At 43.0% G+C, this 22,628-nt stretch overlaps 1 protein-coding gene across 1 annotated transcript; it reads right to left on the bottom strand.

Moving 5' to 3' along the window:
* Nucleotides 1-7,733: 7,733 nt before the first annotated feature.
* Nucleotides 7,734-21,302, bottom strand: mmp17b (matrix metallopeptidase 17b). The gene is made up of 12 exons (XM_041048714.1): nucleotides 21,251-21,302; nucleotides 17,804-18,027; nucleotides 16,183-16,315; nucleotides 15,903-16,053; nucleotides 15,587-15,695; nucleotides 15,232-15,409; nucleotides 14,326-14,502; nucleotides 12,541-12,637; nucleotides 11,823-11,896; nucleotides 11,551-11,700; nucleotides 11,033-11,296; nucleotides 7,734-9,941 (listed from the first exon to the last, which is right to left on the bottom strand). Exons 2-12 carry the CDS (start codon nucleotides 17,927-17,929, stop codon nucleotides 9,553-9,555), a joined length of 1,848 nt encoding a protein of 615 aa, XP_040904648.1. The 5' UTR covers nucleotides 17,930-18,027; nucleotides 21,251-21,302; the 3' UTR covers nucleotides 7,734-9,552.
* Nucleotides 21,303-22,628: the final 1,326 nt, after the last annotated feature.

Here is a 22,628-nt window from a genome sequence, read left to right as displayed (position 1 = left end):
TTTCAGTTTTGTCTGAGCTGCTTTTTCTAAGTCCAGTTACTTATTGATGCCTACACCTGTACTCGCTTTCTAAATCTTGTAGAAAGTCTTGTTGTCTGTTGTGCACTCCTGTCCCTTCTCCTGACGCTTTGACAATGGATGGCCCACAGGTTCGCTTTTAACACACCATGATGTGACATTTCCAGACTATTGGGGAATCCCTGCTTGTTTTTTTTTTTTTTTTTTTTTCTTTGGCCATGGTTTGATCATGCTCCTACACATCATTACTCAGCACAATCCTGAAATGGTAGGCAAAAGTGATACAACATGTATGTGCAGATGCTAGCCACATATCAGCGCGATCTGATTGGTTATGACTGTCGCGGCATTTCCTCACTTCTGTGAAGACCTGGCCATCGTTGCACGAACGAAAACAAGTCTGATGCTTCTTCTTCTGTAGTCTCTGTGGACTGAACTGAAATAGTGTTTTCATCCAGCTGTTCCATCCACATAAGCCTCAAATGTACCTGAGAACTGTACATGGCCTTAAAAAGCAAACTTTGTGTGTCCCCCCATGAGTGCTAGAATTGGGTACAAAGTGTGGGGCCCCTTAAGTTAGATGGCATGTCCTGCAACTCTATTTCGGCCCCTTTCTTCAGTCACTACTTTAAGTGGAGTGTAGTTACAGCCTGAAACTTGAACAGGGCCCTGGGCACAGATGTGTAAAGTTAATATTACTTTGGATCTGCATTTTTCTGCAACATCTGTAGTGTTTATATTCAGCAAGTACACCAGTGCAGTGCAGTTACATAGGTCAAGATAGGAAGTGGTCACCTGGGGCATTTCTGTTAGCGGATGATTTTTGAAATGATGGAGTGAGGAGTGAGGAGCAGCCACAGTGAGCTGTTAGATGAAGACCTGCACTCGACTCCAGTTCCTCAGCCACGTAAACAGCTCCTCTCACTGTGAGTGAAGTCAGATGGAGGCTGTGATTATTATTGGTTGACTTCCTATTTGCATCTCCGTTGCAAATAGGAAGCTGCTGCGCTTGTGTGGGCCGAGGAACATTTTGTTTCCACACCTGTGATGAGACAAAGAGTGATGTCCATGTGGGTAGGACGGGAGCCCGTATGGATTATCTCGGTTGTGGTCTCTTTACAAGTATGATGCTATCCTGTTGATTCCATTACATTCACCAGGAATGATGTAAAACGTGTCTGTGGGTGACAGTGTGGGCTCACTCTTCATACAGAATTCCACTGATGAATGAAATCGACTCTGTTTTCCACCGTAACCTTTGTTCATTCAGATAAAAAGAACAATGGAAGCACAGAGGCTAATTTTTCCCCTCATGTCGCTGTGCGATAGAAATAACAAGACTAAAACTCAAAAGGTCACTTTATTTCACACGCAGATAAAACCATTCACCAAAACAGCAAATCTTACTAATTTCCACTTCAGACAGGAGAAACAAGGCTTTCCCCACATACTGTTGTTAGGTAACCAGAGCCTGCGGCGATCAGTGATGCAACAGATGAATAACTGAGACGGTTTTCTTAGAAAGTGAAACCAGTGAAGCCACACACGGCTGCCACACCTGAGACTCGCTTGCACTGTCAGTGGATACGGTGAAGTTACTGAAAGGCTCGTTTTCAGCTGCGGGGGCTCGGTGTGGACAAAAAGCACTGGTGAGAAAGTGGATGTCATCGGATAAACTCAAGAAAAAATGTCTTTGTATCACATCATGTGTGTATTAAATCCCATGTACATGAAGAAAGTATAAAAAAAATCTGATGGCGCTGGTTTGAGTGTTTCGGAAGCTGCTCATCTCCTACTGGGATTTTCACGTTCCTGGCAGGAACAGAAAATAACAGTCGCAGAATATAACAGAAGAAAAATGACAATATTCATTTATATAGAGGATAAAATGTGGTTCAGCAGAGTATAATATATTATGAATAAACACAAAACAAGTCAGTCACCTAAAGCTCCAAAGCAGAGAATGAAATTTATTTCCCATCATTCAGCAGTTACAAGATCAACATAAAAACAACACCCATGTTTCATCACTTTCTGCCTTTTCATTTACTTTTTCCCATCATTCCCTTTTCTCCTCTCACCCCCCACCCCCCATCTCCGTCCTCTCTACTCCAGAAACTCACTCCTCAGACTCCCCTCACTGTCTGAGAAGTTGATCAACTCCTCCACCTCGTCACCATCCTCATCCTCATCTTCCTCCTCAGCCTCCCGAGATGTCTGCGCCTCCCCCTCTCCTCCTCCTCCCCCTTTCCCCCCCAGCTCCAGGTAGCCCTTGGCAGTTTGGCTGACTGCGCCGCTGCTCTTTGTTCCTCCTCCTCCTCCTCCTACTCCTCCTGCTCCTCCACCTTCAGCCTTATGTTTGACCGGCTGGACCATCAGGATGCCCTCGTCCAAAATGGGGGTCCCCGCGGGGCTTACTCCCTCCCCCGCTGCCCGACTGGCTCGGTCTGCACTCAGAGTATGAGCGCTGGGATCCAGGGTGACAGTGGACTTGCTTGTGCACAGACCCATGCCCAATGGCTTCTTCTGGCTCTAAAAAAAAATGGATTGAATGTCAAATCCTGAAATCACAACTCTCTCAGATAGCGGTGGTTTTACCCAGTCAGTTGCTGTGTAGTCTATAAGAATAAAATAAGGCCAACCATAGGCAAGACTCGAAAATGGATTCCTTGCTTGATGTTTAGTTCCCAGACAGAGTTTCCTTTCACTTCACTTTTTCTGGAGGTTGTTTGAACCAAAAGATTCACAAACTTTGGCGATCCAAGACGTTCTTTTCCAGGTGAAAATCCCTCACAAGCCTTGCACCTTGATGATTGTTAAAAAAAAAAAAAAGAAAAGGAACATACGTTTCCAACAGGCGTCCTGAAGATTGGACGGTTGTCGTCAAAGATTTGGTGACCAAAACTGAATGTCCTGGTAATCTCAGGAGACTGCAAATCATTTTTGTGAATCATTTCCGTTCAGTCCCGAGGCCATGTGGACAGCAGAGACGCTCCCATCCGCATGCTCTCGGTGAATTTGCTCATCTGGTTTGAAATGACCATCCTAACTGAGCTGTCGGAGCCAGACTTCTCTTTGTCTGCCTTCAGTCCATAGGATGTGTTCCCTCTTCTGCTGTCCAGAGCTATAAATAGACTCAAACCAATCCAGTGTTGTCTGTCCTGTTCATTCTTGGACCACCTGGACAATGTGGGTGGGGATAGCGAAGGAATACTATCTATTCCAGTATTACTATCTACCAACTAGTACTGAAGTATTCTTGAGCAAAACACTGATCCACTTGCTCAGTGACAGTGGCTCCCATGTGAAACAGAACTTTGAATAGAACAGAGAGACAATCAAAGCCAAATATTACGACTTATTCTCTGTCTTATTCTCTGTCTGTTTGTCTGTTTCAAGGCACTTGTCCACATAAGGTTTTAGCAGCCTGCATTGTTCTCTCAGGCTCAGCTGGTCTTTTGAGGGTCCTTGACTTGAAACAGTCTGTTTGTGGCAGGTCAGCAGATTTCAACCGTAAACAGATCCAGTGTGGTTCGATGAGGATGCTGTTCATCTCAGCTAAAAAATACCGTAGTGATAGAGCATTGCCATTTTGCTGCTTTGGTTTGCAAAGACACCACCGCAAACAAATCAATTAAGAAATATCAAATCACTGATATTAGTCAGCAACCGTATGAACTCCAAACCAAAGCTTAACCTCCATGACAGTACATCACCAATATCTGGCTGAGAATGAAGATTCATAAAGTCACAGTCATCAGTCACAAAACAAGAACTGATAAAGTTTAATTCAACATGTGAAATTCAGGAGCTGCTCACAGCTGAAAAAAAAAAAAAAAAAAATATATATATATATATATATATATATATATATATATATATATATATATATTGGAAACTGGTGAGAGAGTTCACAAAAAATCAGGAATCACAAAAATCAAGTTACAAACTGTTCAAAAGCTGATTCATAAGTTGCAGTTTAAATGTCATCTGGCAGAACATCCTTAATAATAACTCTGTAATGTACAGTAGTGGTAAAATACACACTTTTTCTTTTTTTTATTTCATGAATAATGACATGAAAACGAGTCGTTTCATTCAAATCTGTGCAAGTTAAATGTCTCAGTGGTTGCATGGGAAATAAATGGCCAAAAACTCAGTTTCTCTCTTGAGGTGTGACGTGGTCCACGGGCTGATCGAGCGTTGGAATCCCACAACCTATTCAAAGCTCAGCTAAGTCAATCTGAAAATTGAAATAGAAAAAAAAGGTCTGTATTTCTCAAATCTGAAAGGCTGACTAATTAAAAGGTGCAAAAGAATTTATGTGGCCAGCACCATTAAGATGGCAGAGATAGGGAGAAGCAGATTTGGTTTCGTCTTATCTTCCTGCCGTGACAAACGGCTCTGAAAGCAACAGCACGCAGTTTTCCACCTGACCGTGACTGTTTGTAAAAAATTTCCTCTGAATCTCCACAGTTCAGTCAATCCCTTTCTCTTTATGAGAACGGCTCAGAAAGCGATGTGTGATTGAACTAAAATCTCAACCATTTTCAGCGTTTTGCATGCACAAAGAAACAAAGTGAAATCTCAGGAGTACTGGCCCAGGCGAAGGCATTTCTAATGAAGAGCGTTGATTTTAGCTGAAGTACAACATGTTCCATGTTTAGATTGATTCACATTTTTCCTTAATCTTATCTGAAAGCACTGCAGTCGAGATGAGTGTGAAGGAATGCAGCTTATCTTACTACTGCTTGTGCTATGAGTGTCATGGGCTAACCACAGCGACTTCTCTGCTGTGCTTGCAGTAAATCACGTAGATGATGTGGAATCTGAGGATTCCCCTTTTCACTGCTCAAGTAACCCAGCCCGGGGGAGTTCCAGCGAGGGAGGTCACAGTCTTGAGACAAATCGCTGACCACAAATATTGCAGCCTCTTTTATTATTATATGGAATGTTGTTTTTATTACATTTCGGTTTTTAACAATTCAATATATCATTTACTGGCCTCCCTCCTTCCATCTGTCAGCCCCAGGCTCTGATACACAGTACTACATCACCCCCCCCCAAAAAAAAAAACAAAAAAAAAAATCCCAAAGACTGAAAAGTAGCCAAGACACTGACTGTAGTTCAAACTTGGATCCAGGAAGTGGATTGTTGCCTTAATTCCCAGATGCTGGAATAAAGGACAGTGGTGAATCCTGGTGAGCTGATGCACATCAAGCAGGATTTGGTGATCCCCAGTGTTCAGTCTTCATTTCGCATTGCCCACAATATGTGCACAGCTTGTAACACAATGATTATGCAAATAACAGCTGTGATTCAGTCTCTATTGAAAAGCCCACACTTGGCTCCATTTAGCTTCATGATTTAAGGCCAGTATTCATGCTAAGATTTTAGAAAAGCTGTTGGCAGAATAACTGTTAGCTGTTAACAGCATCTTTAATAGATTCAGTTTGGTTTTAGGAAAAATGACTGCACAGAAACTGTTCTTCTGTCAGGGCCCGAGGGAGAAGTGAAGAGGACACAGGCGCAGAGTCAGAGTGTGAGGAATCAAAGAACGGTTTAATCAGTCCAGGTTCGTTACACAGAGAATCAGTCCAAGGAAGCAAAGGTAACACCAGGGAAAGGCTAGCTCGAAATCCAGAAATCCAGGCAGGGGTCATACACAAACACTAAGAACACACTAGAACTCGAACGGGTAAAGAACGCTGGAAAGCTTGGTCAACAACACACAAGACAATCTGGCGACGAGTGCAGGGAAGACGAGGACTAAATACATCAGGGGGAGGTGAGTCAATTACAAACAGGTGAAACACATTAGGAGAGGAAGAGTAATCAGGAAGTGGGAGGAGCACACGGGGAGGGGGAAAGTCGAGACACCTGAAACGAGAGGGAGAACAGTGAACAACCGGAAGCTAAGATATTGTCAAAATAAAACAGGAAACCCTAAATAAGCAAAACAAAATAAGAGCGCCCTGGCTCCCCAGAGTGAACCCTGACATCTTCTATATGTCATTAATGATTTATTGTCATCAGACAAAGGTGACCTTGATCTTCTAGATCTAAGCACAGCCTTTGATACCACTGATCATGAAATCCTGACCAATGGAAACCAGGTGGGCATAAGTGGCACTGTCCATCAAATTCAAATCAAGTCAAGTCAAAATTATTTAGGCTATACAGCCCAAAATCAGAAATCACAAATTTCCCTCCAGGGGCTTTACAAGCTGTACAGCATACAGCCCCCTCTGTCCTTAGACCTTTGAATCAGATTAGAAAAAAAAGTAAGAAACCTCAGGAAGAGTAACTGAACAGGGATCCCTCTTCCAGGATGGACAGACATGCAGGAGATGTTGTCTCTGTAAAATAAAGCACATGGTAAATTTACAGAGAGAACAATCAGGATTAGGAAATGATAGACTAATAGATCATAGAGACAACACTGTGGAAAACCTCCAGGTGCTGCCAGCAGATAAGTCAGAAGACAGAAGACCTCCTCTCCACCTGGAAAGAGGACAGACTCCACAAGAGGCAAGCCCAGGTACACCATAACAAGCACAACATGAACACATGGGAGGGACAGAGACGAGGAGGAGGCTGTTGAACAACAACACCCAGACCAAAGGATCTTGGGACAGGGCACACACCAACCAGTTGTCCAGAACTTGTAGTTTGGTATCCACTGGCTATTGTTGACAAAACCCATGGGTCTGACACAACACCCTCCCAAATGGCCCAAGCAAGTTAAGAGGCTCCTCCATCTGAGTTCCCGTGTCCTCCCCTGAGACCTCCTCACTCAGGAGGTTTTGGACAGACATCTGACTATGCCCCCCCCCCCCCCCCCCCCCCCCCCACCCCGTCCCCACTGCATGCCTTTGCATGCATACATTGCATCCTGCATTTTGTGAGGTGCACCAATCCCTGGCTTGTATGCTGCTGTGGCTGACCGGCAGCAAATACATTGTGTGCTTCTCTTAGTATGTTCTTTCCAGGAATGGGGTGTTTCCCATGAGTCTGATACACGTGAGGCTGGGGTTACACATCTGTCATGGGTCACTGTGTGGAAGGGGTTTGTTTGTGTTATTGAATGGAATAAAAAGAGAGTTTCACTGTTGTGTCATTGGGAATCTCCGCTGACGGTATTGCACTTGCGTGCATGTAAAACATATATATCGTTATACTCATCCACTACAGTTTGTGTGCTTATTACTGATGCTGTTAATGCAGTTTCCATGACATCTTCCTGAGTGTCTTTTACACTGAGTCTTGATAATAAGAAAGGCCTAAGAACGAAACTTTAAGAGTTTTGGGTTTCAGATCAATCAGCTTTGTGTGTGTGTTCACTCTGAGTTAAGTTCATGTGGCGAATGAAAAATACACCATCATCAATGGAGCTCCTTGTCAAAATGACTGGCACCCCTGAATTTCTCATACTGTGATGTCTGCACCTGAACCAGAAAGTTAGCTGGTTGGAAAGATGAGAATGACCTTTTTTTTGTCGTTTTGAGAAAATGGTGAATGGTTTCAGAAAATGTGTCTTCGCAATCGGGGAAAAAAAACTGTAAACACAGGAACTGAAATGCTGTTTAAACAAGATTATATGCTAATACGCCGCCTCTATTCAAAAATATTTTAAACTTTAAACCATGATCTGATACCTGAGGTAGGACTGTTCCAACAGTGAGACCAAACACAACATGAGATGATTTGTTTTATTTACAGTAATTCATGCACAGTAAACGTTTCAGTGCGGGGAAGTGACTGACACCCTGACGGCCATCAAACTACAATCCAGAAATAACACTAACAAAATATATTCCGCTAATGTAGGTGTTACATAGTTTGATTGTATCTGTGTAACAAACTGACACAACTACATAAAAATAAATGAAGCAAATTTAAAAGGTCATAGGGCTAAACCACCTTAGAATAATGTGTCAGCGCTGTCAAGTCAGAACGCAGCTGGTTTTCTTATTCCTCCCATTCTGTCAGGTGGAGCCAGCATCCATCTGCAGCTCTATAATAAAAGTCCACTTGTCCTAATCCGCTACATAGGGTTGTCACTTTAATGTAAGCACATGTTGGTTTTGTCATTTTTCTTGGGAGGACAGTCTCAATACTTGATACCTCTTGAGAGGGCATGAGTAAAGAGAGTAAAGCCTTTGATCCAAGTTAACCAAACTGTAACCTGAGCAGCCGTATGAGATTATTTAAACTAGGCAGCAACTGAAGACAAAGTCAGACTAATCTGTATGAGCTATACTTCCCATGAAAACCTGGGGACAGGAGGCAGGCACCATTCACCTCAGATTATGGTTATGAAGTTCGGTGACTTCGCAGCTCCACTCAGCTTCAACCTGAACAGAGATCTAGTCAGCCAGAAAGACCAAAAACCCCTGAACAGGTGTACATGGCCTTTAGTAAAGGAGCTCTCTGCCCGTATATCAAAAAGAATAGGAATGGTTTTGAATTCATACTCGTGTGGAATGAGCTGATCCAACAGCTCCAACAGATCCAAGACACCATCAATGCATTAACTGTGTCCAAAAGTATAATACACTGATAGATAAAGACGTTCTTTGTGTAAATACTGTGAACAAAGAAAAAGGAATGATGCACCAGGATTCATTAGGGAACATTTGTTTAGGTCCAACTGAGTGGAAAATGTGTCTGAGTCCTGGTAAATGATTCAAATCCCACCCTATCCCACTGTCTCACATTATAGGACAGCTCTAATTAGCTTCCAGTCGTGTAACAGATAAAAAAGACATGTATCCTATTATGCACTGTACATACAGTAGAGAAAGACATCTTCTCATATCAACTTAAAACAGAAAATGAAAATAGCTGAGCGAAGTTTGATTTGGAAGCTCTCGGTCCGTAGCACTGTAATCTAATCTCTGTCGACCTCTGCTGTCTGTCAGTTACTCATCCTCTGCTGAAAAATCTAAAAAGCGGTAGGTCAGACACTGTACAGAGGAGGTGACATTATTGCCTGGTTATGATATTAACTTGGATCAAAGGCAAGCGAAGTTTCAGTGTTCTGTGCTTCTTCACTTGTGTGGGGGCTTTGGGGTCCCTTGGAGGTGGTTTTCATCGCTTTGTAGTGGTTGTCTTTCATTTGCAGCTGTTTTGCGTCTCTTTGTGGTGGTTTTGAGTGACTCTCTAACAAGAACCTTTGATGGTAATTTCATATAAAGGTTCAAAGGCTAACAACAACCAAAAACCTATCACCTTCTGACTCAGGTAGGGCGGTCACCAGGGGTGTCCTCAACTTGTGCTGGAGTTCACTCCCGTCTATCTGTCAAATAAGCACCACACAAATACAGAGAACATCTCCTGAGCATGGATTTCTAACAGTATATTAATATATTAATATATTAATTTCATTATTAAAAGAAAATGCTTCTTGATCTGATTCTACTACTATTAGTATAATGAATGGATATGGTGAGTGTATGTGGGTGGGGTGCTCTCCTCTGTTACATCCCCTTCTCTAGAGAACGCAGCTGACTTTTACTGTCATGTGTGGCTTTAAACAGCCAAAAGTATCCATGTGCCCAGGAGCAAGGCAGCAATAAAAGATGCTGTCCTCTCACTCAGTGCTCCATTTTGGCAAGTGCATTGCGCCCAGATGTGTGAATCTCCGTCCTGTCTGTCTTTATGTGTATTTCCATGTCTGTGCCTCCACCTTCCTCCTGCTTCTTCCTTCTCGCTAACCTCTCTCCATCTCTCCCTGAGATCCTGTCTTCCTGCAGGTGGAGACAGAGCCAAGGACAGGTTGTCTATGATAGGTGAGGATGAGGTGGAGTCAGGGCAGTCCAGCCAGTCTGCAGCCGAGGATCGTGGGTATCCATCCTGGGGCGAGGAGCCTGGAAACATGAACTTCCAGTAGGAGTCTCCTTTGAAGAGGTAGACGGAGCCTGGAGAGGACAGAGGGACCATCATCTTACATGTTTTTGCATTTGATTGCAAAGGGTTTTCTTATTTTACAACAATCTCCTGCTCCTATCTGTTTCACTTGGTCTGAACTGCATCTCACATTTTCCAAATAACACTTTACTTTTAAGCCTACAGTACATTTTTCACTGTCATTACTATGTTTGATGAACATCTGTTTGATGACCGCGGCTGTCATCTACCCACCATCCAGTGGTTCCCGTGTAATTTGTCAAATCTTCAGCTAGATAATAATCATTAAGATAAGACGGATGATGCTAACACACAACTTGTCATGGTACATTTCCATAGATTATCACCAGTACTCTTGTCTACAGTCTCTGTACTTACTTAACTTGAAGTCATTTACAGTTTTATATGAAGCAAATGTAATCAACATTTAACACTTTAACTTTTCAAGTTGGCAAAATATCACCTTTTTTTGTTGATATATTGAAACTGTGTGTCCAAATCCAGCAGTTACAGATCAACATGATGCTTCATCTGGTGTGGTGTCTGAGTCCACCTGATGTTGATGGAGTTTCCTTGGTGGTCATTGCTCATTCGAAATGAACTGATCAGTTTCTATTACATCATCAGGGGGTATTTACAGGCAGTGTTGCCCATTTGGTGCCTTTCTCTCTAGATTTTCTGATTTCAGACCCTTTAGTGACATTTTGCTTGTGGAACAAAGCTTAGCTACTTTCTGTAAAAGAGAGTTCTCAGTATTTCCTCAAAAGGGTGAGGTCGGGCTTCCCCTCCACAGACACACCTCTCTATGAGTCTTATTCTTCTAACTTTCTCTCTTTCTGATGATTTTACAGGTAAATCCATCTGAAATCACAGCACAGCCACCATCTTTAACTTCTCTGTGTGGTGATTCTGTCTAGTGACATTGATCCACTTTTTAGCTACTTTCTACTGAAAGCAGTAGTTTATAGTGGCTCCAGAACAGTTTTCAACTATGTCCTCAATTTCTCATAGTGACCATACGAGGTCCAGACATGTACCAGGTTTTGACCTGGTCTTGTTTCATCTGAAGCTAAAATACATTATGCACAATTTGTGTCCCCACCATTGCTGTCTGTGGTGATGCCACTGACTCCTTCTCTAAGCAGCTGAGTCCAGGTGTCTTCTTGTTTGTCTTCCTCAGCATCTCCCATGTTTCCCCACTTGGGACCCTCCTCTGGGTCCCAGATCAGGCCCCACCTCCCTGCTGCTGCCTCCTCCATATCCTTATCATCTGTTCCAGCAAAGTCCACACCCATCCTGAGCACAGAGAGAGGCTGAGGGTAGCCTTCCTGCAGGGACAAGTCCTTGAACAGCCAGAAGTGGGAACCTGCAGTAAGACACGAGCTGTTGGTCAGCTGACTCCCTCCACATTCATCAAATGGCCAGTGATAGTGCTTTCAGTCCATCAATTGTTTATTTATTTAATTCTGAATTCACTCAATGACTATTTCATTCATTCATTCATTCATTCACACACGCTTTCAATGAGTAAGTCTCTGGGGAAAAAGAAAACCCCCAAATGCTTCTATGAAATATGATGTCAAAATAAAGTAACATTCCTACAGTATTATTGGAACATACCACTGATAAAGATGATGGCATGATCTGACTGTCTCTCCAGTACAGCATGAAGGCGAGGCAAGTCCGGAGGAAGGCCCCTCCACAGCCTCCGGACCGAAGTCCCACGCCCCGACACCAAACCCGCCCCACTGACACGCCACATTGTCAGACCTGAGGTGGGCGAGAATGGAGGAGAAATAAAAGAGTGGTTTAGAGAGAAGATATGAGTGGGTCCTAAATATCCATTTTCTAATGTGGCATGCCTAACGAGTCAGTTGTTTCTGTATTCAGACCTTTGAAGAAGAAAGTCTCTCCTCGGATCCTTGCCACGGCATCAAAACTGGTGTTACAGCGATCTATGAAGGAGCTGAAGGAGAGAAAACACACAGGGAGACTGAAATAAAGAGCTCCATGCCTTTATTGGTAGGATAAAAATCCAAGATTCATTTCAGCAAATAAAAACAATACCTCATTTTTACAAACATTAAAAGATCCTTTCTTAAGCTTCTTTTAATACAAACCTGCTTTCACACACACTGCAACCCTGAACCTTTCTAGTGTGTGAGTGAACACAAATGTCCAAATCAGTTGAACCAGACATTAAACTGACTTTGAGCCAGTGTGTGAATAGAGCAGGTCACAGCCCAGAGTATTCACAGCAAGTGAGTGAGTGGGCGTGTTGATGATGTTTCTATGCTGACAGCTTACTGCGGGCTTTACCGAGGCACCACCCCTCGTCCAAACCTAAGGCGGTATTTCCAGTAACACAACTGATACAGACAATCACCAGTTGTGCGTTGCATGTGTGAAAGGGCAACTCTGGATAATATCTGGTATTTGGGGTTCAGTATCTTGCCAAAGAACACAGGGAGGAGCAGGGGATTAAACCACCAATCAGCTCTACTCCAAGCCCCCCCCTGTGGGGAGCCCCAGTGTGGCTCCAAGCTGAAAACATCTCTCATCATTTTCTTTTTACTTTTTTCTTCTTTCATCTTATCTTATAAAGCATACCCATGTCTGTGCTGATGGTGGCGGTGGGCTCTGTGGCGCAACTGAGGCTCAGGAGCGAGGTGAGCAGCGTCGGTAGCCAGCAGCTGGTTCCTCTTACCTAAATCAAGAACATCAACATCAGTTTAACCCTAACGATAATAAAGGAGGCTGCTCTAGACAAGAGTTTGTGGTTGTGACTGCACACAAGTGAATGTGAAGGAGCACTCATCCAGGAAGACCTGAAGGACTATGGGTGATGTTATTTGTGGCACTGATTTTAAAGCTTTGTTAATATCATCAGCAACGGCGGTGTTGACCTGTTTTAAAGCTGATGTTTGATATTTCCTGCTCGTCCCCATGAGAGGACGAGTTAATCTAATCAGTCAATCACAATTGTGAACTTCTGCCCAGATACTGCTGAGTCACTGGTTGCTGTGGTGATTGGGGCCCCTGGACCAGAATGTAAATATAGAGACAAACCACTCTGTGTCTTCAGCAGACAACAGCATCTATAAGCCACAACTTGTCATCAAAAAATGTCCTCATAGCTTGAAAAGTACAAGTCCTATCAACACAATTATTTCAACATGAGCATCACAAGACTTCAGTGAAGACACCATATTAAACATGTCCCTACTGTTTATGGTATAGGAGCTGTCACAGTTTTAAAAACTCCCATAATCTCTGTTCTTGACAAGAACCTAAGAGCTCAGTTTAACATGGCAGTCTCTGGGAGCTCTGGTCAGCACGCTCTGTGCTTGGAGGGGATTCATTTAAAAACCATAAGTCATGTTAAAATGAGAGTGACACTGGGTGAGAGAGGACAAATGTCTCCACGTTTTGACAATTTTGTTTTGTCCCTGAAGGTTGGTAATCGTGGGAATTAAAAGGAAGTTGAAATAGTCTCATTCTGTGTTTTGCACAATGAATAAGACGTGTGCCTGCTGTAACTAATGTCAGTTAGAAGATCATGGGAGCGGACACAGGCTGACCCCTCCATGACCTCCTGGGTTGCTGGCTACCATAGTTTGTGGATGTGTGGGGCTGCAGCGCCCTCTAACAACAGGCTGGACAGGAAATGCAGCACAGACACTGTGTACAGAAAGGGTGCTTGCTTCATGAGAAAGCTTAGGTCATTTCATATGTGCAAAATTTCAATCAATCTCTTGTGGCAAATGCAAAATTCTTCCATGTTATCGGTCCAACGACAGATGGAGTAAATTCCCTACATCCAAAATGCAGCCAAGAGGAAGGATGTATTGAAAGTATAAAAAGCAGCTGCTTGATTCATATGAAAAGGGTTCTACATAGTCAAGTGCACAACCATCTATCTCAAGAGCTGCTGACGGTCTGGGAGGAAGCATGCATGGCTTTATGCAAAGGCTCAATGAACTCTCTGAGAACTACAGTGCAATCACACATTTCATCGCAGACAACGTGCTGCTTTTGATCCTCTGAATCTTTACAATACAAGGCTTTCACACGAGCATCTGAGCATAATATGCAGGATAAAACTGGCAACATACGAACATACGGTACTGTCTGTCTGTACTTCCTCAATAACACGCCAGAGGTCAGGCCAGCAGCTGGTTCACAGCTGTCCTCAATAGTCAGAGTCACAACAATGAAGTCATTCTTGTGATGATGCTGTAATGACTATGACTTAGTTCTTGTTCTGTACGCATTCTTACAGGCCAACAAGGACTGAATAATCATCATGAAACTGGCTAAATTCTCCAGGTGGACATGGCGACTTTTTGACCAGAGGTGTGAGAAAGGTCTATTTTAGCTGAGGAGAATTCTTACCATAGAGCTGAGTGATGTGCCCTAGATCATGGGGTCCCAGGCGGTAGTGGAGGGGGTCTCCAGCAGGACCCTGGTAATACGGTCTCATTACTGAGTGGCGAGATGAGGAGTGAGCTAGGCCCAGTGCATGGCCAAACTCATGGACCAGTACCGTGAACAGGTCTGTACCTTCAGAGGCTAGGAACGAGGGAGAGAGAAAATCAGTTAGATGAAAGGGGGAGAAGCCCTGCAGGCAGCCAGCAGGTGGTGATGTTCTTTACAAACCACAAGATGGAGCTGATGGACAGGGGGGAAAAAAACAACAGACTAACCGACTAACAGTATTACTGTTCTTAGAGTCTAACAGCATAGACTAACAGCATTTGAAGGAAAAAGATCCTCTGGTCTGATGAGAGAAACTTGAACTCAAATCCTGGTGTACAGAGCTTGTAGAGATTCACCCAAGAAGACCTGAAGCTGTAACTGCTGCCAAAGAGGCTTCTACAAAGAATCTGAATCAAGGCTCTGAAGACTTTTGGAAATGAAAGAGTTCAGTTTTTGATTTTTGAACTCGCAAAAGTGTCTGAAAACATGTTTCCACTCTGTGAGTATGGGTTATTGAGTGTAGATTAGTGCAAAGTGTGCAAAAAGTGAAGCCACTGTAGAATGCACTTGTTTACAGGCCTAATCTCCATTCGGATTTATTTCGCCAGGAGAGGTGATTTTAGCATAACCTGCCTCGGTCAGTGATTTTAATCTAGTCTGGCGTCCACGTTGGTAAATACTCACCACTTTTGACTCTGTCAACACTAATGTTACTAATGTTTCCATTTGAGGGACCGGTTCAGCATTGTCAGCACTGTCTTCACCAAACTGACATCATAAAAGAAGATGAGCTGCACAGAACTTTTCTTAACATCAATCCACCTGGCTGTCTGAAGGCCCACTCCTCCTCTGCGTCCAAATGAACTCCTCCTGCCCGAGCTGGGTCTGATGGGAAGAAAGCATGGCCGACTGCACCACCTGCCCCATCAAAGGGATAGCCATCGCCGTGGGAACCATGGAGGAAGTCTACCTGCAGGTCAGCTGCTTCTGGACTACTCACCTGGGGACAGAGGACCACAGAACGGAGTGACGAATGGGGACGAAAAAAGGATTTCAATCCTTTAACCCTGTAAGATCTCATCCACGATCTAACCCTTACATCATTAAAGGTACCACTTATGTGTACTCCATTTTGTTGTGGAAGAATGACAGTACCAAGCAACTAAGATGCACTAACCTCATGGAACTCCAGGGGTGTTGGATCTGACCACACTCTTAAAGCATAGAACACCAGTGAGCGAACTGTTTCCCGGGACAGACGGGAAGAGGAGGGATATGTATGCAACCTGACAATGTGAGAGTGGGTGTTTGTGAGTAAAAGAGACACAGAGGGTGAAACCTTATCCAACAACAGATGACCTGAGGCAAAAGTGCATCTGTAAACCATTACGCTTGATACCCCACAGTTATTGAAAATGGAAAATACTTATGCTTGCTCCAGTTTAGCAAGAACATAATCTGGTCTAGATAATGAGAAAGTAATCTTGTCCCACCTCCAGTTAATGTTCCTGCTTGTCCAATTGGAGACAGCCCCTCTTCTCCTCCTTATGTTTCTGCCCTCTTGGTTGGCCAGCGATTTGGATGGTTCCTCCTGGTCAGGTAGGGAGCATCGTGGACTGTTCATCAAGGCCATTGTCTCCTCATCTGAGTCACATACAGAACGCCAGATTCAACAAAGGAGGAGCTTTGTTCAGTCTGGTGTTCAATAAGATCAATGCGTTGCATCTTAAACAAAGCATGCAGTCATTTACAGCCATTGTCTGTCATCCTCACCCACAACTCCAGTGTCTTTGAGGCCTGCAAACCTCTGCATGGCCCTGACGGCATTAGTGACAGCGGTCCAGGCCTGTAGCTGTCCAGTGGAGGGGTCTGAAGGTGGAAGGTAGCCATACTTCATCAACCAGTCCTATAAGAAAGACAAATAATCACCTTAACAGGATGTTCTTCACTCATTTCACTCCTGTACGTGAGCTGATGTAGTGACTGACAGTTCAAAGGCAGATTCAGGCTTCATTCACACAACATGAAGCCCAAATGGTGGCTCAGGAGGCAGAGCAGGTCACCCAGTTATCACAGAGTTTCAGATTTGATCACTTCCTGATCCTGTTCACCTGTTGCTGTGCTCTTGAGCAAAACACTGAACCCCAAACTACAATCTACAACTACCTTGGAAACAAGTTTAATTGTAATTTGGCAGAACAAGTGCAGGAGCTACCCCATGAATATTAGAAGAGGCTTGATTTAATGGACTTGTATTCCCTGCCTGTGGTCATGAAACTGGAGGCCATCAGACATCTGGCCCTGGCTTACATTCAGCATTTATTTGCTAATGTGTACATTCCACAGAAGGTCCTCCAGGATACACACACACACACACGCACACACACTTTAGGGTCCAGTCAGATTGGCATTACCTCAACAACCTGTGAAACCACCTCAGTGCAACTGATATGGACAAAACTAAAGGCAGAAACTGGCCTCGTAGAGTTTGATGCAGTGGTCACAGATCCCCTGCCACAGTCAGTGAGAATCAAACACACACACTCCAACTCACACATTGTGGAGGCTTCTCCTCGGTTTAGAACAAATGGCGATAAGACAACCCTGGACTGGACTGAGACCACCATCCATGCTGTGAACTGCATTACATGTTGTAAATGGCTGTAAAGCTCACAGAAGGCTCTATGCTGCATGAAATGACTGTATTGTAGATGTAATCATGTGCACACATTCCTGTGTGATGCCAGGACGGTTTAATGACTCTCATGACCTACTCTGTCACATTTCCCACAGCTCTGATGTTGTTTTTCTGGGTGAGAGCTGAAGAAAAATGTGAAGATGGGCTGTGTTTTTGACCTGTGTATGGATGAAGGTTTTTTTTTATCTGACTAACTGAATGATTCTGAATAACACTACCTGTACCGGGCAGATGTGAATGTTGATTAGTAATGCCACCAGTATTACTAGTCTTAGTAATACTGCCAGTATTACTAAGCTGGCAGCCTTTCACAACCTGACTGTGGGTTATGATTGGCAGGTTTTCCAAAGAAAAAAAAAAAAAAGCTGAAGAACTTTTGTTCCATCTCTGCTGTAACAGGAAGCTGTTTTCTGTGCCCTTGAGATCTGAAGGGTAAGGGTGTAGTATTTATGACACCTCTGTACATGTGTGAGTCCTGTGTATTGTTAATGTAATTGGCAGATTTAATTTAATTATTTAAAGTGTGTGTGCTTTATGTAAATGCAGTCCGTTTACATTCCACAGTCAGTTGCTACTGATATTTCTGTTTTTTCTCCAGATGAGTGGACTGGATATCAGTGATTTATTCACATACTAATACTTCAGACAGTGTGATTCACAGACCGCTGTTACTAAGGTTTATATATTTTCATTTACCACCAGCTGGGTGCTCTCATCTTCAGTGGGCGTCACTGGTGCAGAGGAGGGTGTAGGGGTCACCGCTGCAGCTGAGGGTGTTTGAATCCATCCGTCGCTCAGGCAGAGGAGAATAATCCACATCATCTTGGCTACATGTTTTAGTGGGAAACATTCACTTAACAGAAATCTTCAGCGTCCTCAGTGTATTTAAATCCACTGGAGTCTGAGATGATTCTTCATCCCTGTAGTGTGACAAAACAGTTTAAATATATTAATGACACATTGGGTAAAGGCAGCAGTAAATTTCTTCAGCAGCAGAACAAATACAAAGAGAAAAAATTCTCAAATAGCCCTTTGATTTGTTGCTTGTACTGTTTTTATGATCATTTTCTCAGTTCTGTGCTGTTATGTATTTGGGTGTTTCTTTACAATGGTTTGCCATATGGGAAGCTTTTGGCTCACACTGAATTTCAGAAGAATCTGAGAAACCGTCTCAGACGAGCTGATGAAACTCGGGTTATCTCAGTGAAAAGGCAGGAAGCTTAACTTGCAAAAAGTCAAATGTATGATGCAAAGTGATAAAAGTGTGTTGTAGGGAGCAGAACAAGAAGGAATTTGGAATTTAGATCAAGTCATTTTTGAAATTCAGGCTCTAAACGTAAATGTTTTTTGTTGTAGTGCCACCTTGAGGCTCCTTTGCTCCAAAGCTTGGTACACTCCTTCTTTATGACACCATAAACCTACAGACCAGTCTTGACCACTGATTTAATTGGATTCACAGTGGAAATAACAAGCTGCTGAATTATGATTGGCTGCTGGCAGCCACATTGATTGTCAAAGAAATATTTTGAGAAAAGTGGGAAATGTTACTCTGACTCACTGAACCAATGTCAGGGATCTGGGTTCTAGCCCATATCCTCTCCTTCTTCCTGTCCTTTTACTCGCCATGATCACCTGCCCTTCATTCGTACCAACAGAGAAGATGCATTTTTCAGTAGGTTCCTATCCCTGGTGTCTTCACTAACTTCAGGGAGGAAAGAATTCAATCATAAATCTAATAAATGCCTTGAATCTGTTTTTGTCCTTGAACATTTTCTCACTGCAGAATCTGAAAAAAAAAAAAACACCAACCAATGTCACAATAGCACCAATGTGTTGAAGCAGTCAGTGAAAGCTGATGGGAAACATCCACTGTATTCCCACAGGGGAGACAATCTACCAGGTGCAATCAGAAGATGGAAGGAAATTACCATAAAATACAGAGGGCAGGGCTCTGCCGACTGCTGTACAGGACACTGGGGGATGTAAGTGTGTGTCTGTGTCAGTAAGAAGATGCTTCATTTAATTAAGTTAGAGGGTATACCATTTCAGTTAAAGCATGGGGGGCAGAGAATAAAGGATGAAAGGGAGGGAGGATGAATGGAGGAGGAGGACAGTGTTAAAGTAATGAGATTAAAGAAGCAGAGAGAGTAGAGGGCAAAAGCCAGAAGGGACAGACTGTTAAATGCCAGCAAACTTCTTCCCTGGGATCTGACATGTTAATATTAACCTCTGAGAAATACATTTGTAAAATATGACACAGAGTACGGAGCCCCAGAAGGGTCATGGTGGAAACGTTTTTGCATTTTGCATTACTTTTTGCATTCCTCCTTATTGACAGGAATAGCTAGTGTTGGTCCAGTTCAGTTCTAATACACTGCCACTTTAGGGAAACATTTTGCAGATATCACACTACAGAAAGGAGAGATGAGCGGACATGTCACATGATGGATTTATTGTTCAGTCGTCCTTTCTAAAGGCCGAGCTGTGACAGTAGACAGCCGCTGAGCTGTGATCAGCTGCAGCTGCTCTGCCTGGCTGTGCTGGCTGAAGCTGTGACTGTGGACATGGTTACTGCTGAGACTACAGCTGCTGCTGCTGCTGCTGCTGCTGCTGTGGTTTCATCTGTGATGCTGTGGACATGCTTAAAGTAGTTGTACTGTGACTACTTTTAACATGAGCCAAGAAAGCAGACGGTCAGGATCAGGACCCGATGCTTCTCTCAGACGTGATAGACACCAGCACCAGCAGCCGCAATCAGCCACAGCAATATCATCCCCTGCATTCATGATCACGATTAGAGCTCAGTCAGCCCAGCAGCAGGCTATTGTAGCCTGATAACACACAGCGTGTCAGGTCAGGTTAAAAAGCTCTGTTTAAGCTGTATATGTAAGTTCTTGTAAGTTATTTACCTAGCTGCAGTGAGACAGACTTGCACCTGAGCAGTCACAGTTGAGGATGCATCCAACCCGTACTGTGGTCACAACCAGCAGTGGTCTAATACATAATCTGTATCGTAATACTACGCAACCTTTCTCTGTGGGAATGAAAAATATATTGTGAGGTAATAGAAAAGACAAAAAATCAGCATGGTCCTTCGGGGAGGCTGTAGAGCTTCTTCTTCTGGACGACTGAAAGTCACTAAAAAAAATATATTTCTCAGCTTTTATTTACATTTAAAAGTAACTTTAAGTCAAAATTTGCCAGGGGTATGAATCATTTCAGGCTTGACTGTAAGTATCATCCATAGTTTTCTGTGTTATTACCACCTGAATTACACAGATTTAAGAGAATCCTTAGTTTTCTGTAGCAATGTGCACAAATATCAATTTTACATCATTGGTCGGATGATGTCAAACCATCTGTTTCAAGTTAGCTTTATAATGTTCTGCAACACATGTTCTCCATGGAGACATGAATGGCTTTTTCTCTGTTTGTGCCCTGTTATAGATTATACTGTACAGGACTATGCTGAAATCATGCCAAACAGTTTGGGATCCAAGTGATTCCCCAAAGGGTAAAGTCCACATGTTCCTCAGTATTTCATTGTTATTGTAGCTATAATTTGGAAGATGAAGATTTGTGTAGGTGTTTGTTTTGTGTGTGTGTGTGTGTGTGTGTGTGCATGTGTTGTTTTAGTCTGTCATTTGTTTTTCGTAATTTGTATTTATGATATGTCTGATTCTTTTTGAGGGTAACATCGGGTGTGTTACCTATAGAAGCTGAAACTAAAAGAACAGTCCACAGCGTAATTAAAAAATGTTTTGGACTTTTGTTGTTGGGTCGAAATCTTCTAGGGGTTGGGCGGACTCAAATTTATGACTTCAGTATTCATAAAATCCTGTCTCAGATTCCAATACTTCATTCATTTCCCTTTTTGCACTGTGATTAATACAGAGACCCAGCCACTGCATCGCCACTTGCAGCTGTACAGTAACTCTGATTATATTGGCCCTGACACATGCAACACTGTCCCCATCTGATACCAGTCCTTAACATCTCATACCTTTCACTACAACACACACATCCATCAGATGAACTTAGTGCGATATAAAATGCAGACCAGCTGCAGACTGCATTAAACGAGTAGTGAAAGTAACTTCAATATTTCATTCAAACAAAATGTGAAAGTGTTTTCATTCTTACCTTCCTCCTCTTCCTTTGCGTCCGTTCTCCCTCTCTTTCTTTTTCTATCTGCCACTATGGGAACAGATGGGTCCTTTCTCTTCTCTTGCTTCTTCCATCAAAGCCCATCTCCTAACCCCCAGCCCTCAGCTCTCAGCCCCCCAGCCCCCACCCTCTACCCCACCCACTGCCACAATGCCATGACAAATGTAGGCTTCCATGTTTGCAGAAATAGCCTCTTTCTTTCACTTAAGAAGATTTTGATCCTTGCCTCAGTTCGCTCACTTAGTGCCACGCTTTTTCCATCTGTTTGCTCCACTGCAAATATTGAATATATATGAAAATCAATGCTTTTATTTTATAAGATTACTCTGTTCTAAAATTAAAACAATTAGTCGCAGCACTGTATTTTCTGAACCTGAAATCCTGCATTTGACCCGGGAGGGATTAGCGAGTAAGATGGGTTTAGATTCTGTGTGTGCGTGCATGTTTGCATGTGTGCAACATCTGCATGTTCATGTGTATCTTCTCTCATGATGGCATTAACATTTTACTCACAATCCTCTTAACGCCAGGATTAAAAAAAAAAAAAACTCAAATGAAGACGAACAGATTTGTCTCCCTCTCTCTATCCGTTTCCTTTTTTCTTGCATTCTTTCTTTGTGTTTCAGCCATTGAACCAACTGTTAGAGTCAACATGGTCAGCATACTGACCTCCTCCTCTAAGTACAACTGATCGCTCTCTACTAAACTCCCTCGATAAAGACATTCATCCCAGTGAATGCTAAGTTAAAAAGCAGAGAACATAAAGTGGAATCAGCCTTTGGACAGACTGACAGGAGCATAGTGTAAGTGTATGTTGTACTAGTTTATTTTCCACAAGGCCGTAGTCTGATTCCTGTCAATACTAATATTATTTCTCTCTTTGTTGAGCCCTGTTCCTGTTAGCTGTTGCTGCGTCCCACTGGGGTCATTAAAGTCCATCTAATCTGCTCTTTGTCTCCTGGGGGACAATGGCTAATAGTAATAACACATTTAAGGCTGATGTGATGTTTTTGCAGGAAACCTGAGCCCTCTGATCTGTCTCTGTAGCAGGACAGGCAGATCCAGTGACTGACTGATGCTTTTAAACCAAGAGCTGGCCAAATTTTTAGGCACAGTCTTTCTTCAGTTTAAATGTACTTGTTGTGAAAAATACCAACTTAGACACATAATCACTGTTATCTCTTTGTGAACTGAACAATCTCATTACTCATTATTCGCTGAGTGGGTTTGGCAGAAATGTGGAAGGTTTTTGTTCAGTACGAAGTTGCAGTTTTTTACTTTGGCGCCTAAACACGTTAGCATTTATGATTCATTTGAGTGATGAATGGGTTTGTTCACAGCAGTGTGGTGTCCA

The sequence above is a fragment of the Toxotes jaculatrix genome, chromosome 10, assembly GCF_017976425.1.
Source record: "Toxotes jaculatrix isolate fToxJac2 chromosome 10, fToxJac2.pri, whole genome shotgun sequence".
NCBI lineage: Eukaryota > Metazoa > Chordata > Actinopteri > Toxotidae > Toxotes > Toxotes jaculatrix.
Note: the sequence above shows the minus strand (reverse complement) of the source record. Positions and strands in the feature narration are given on the sequence as shown.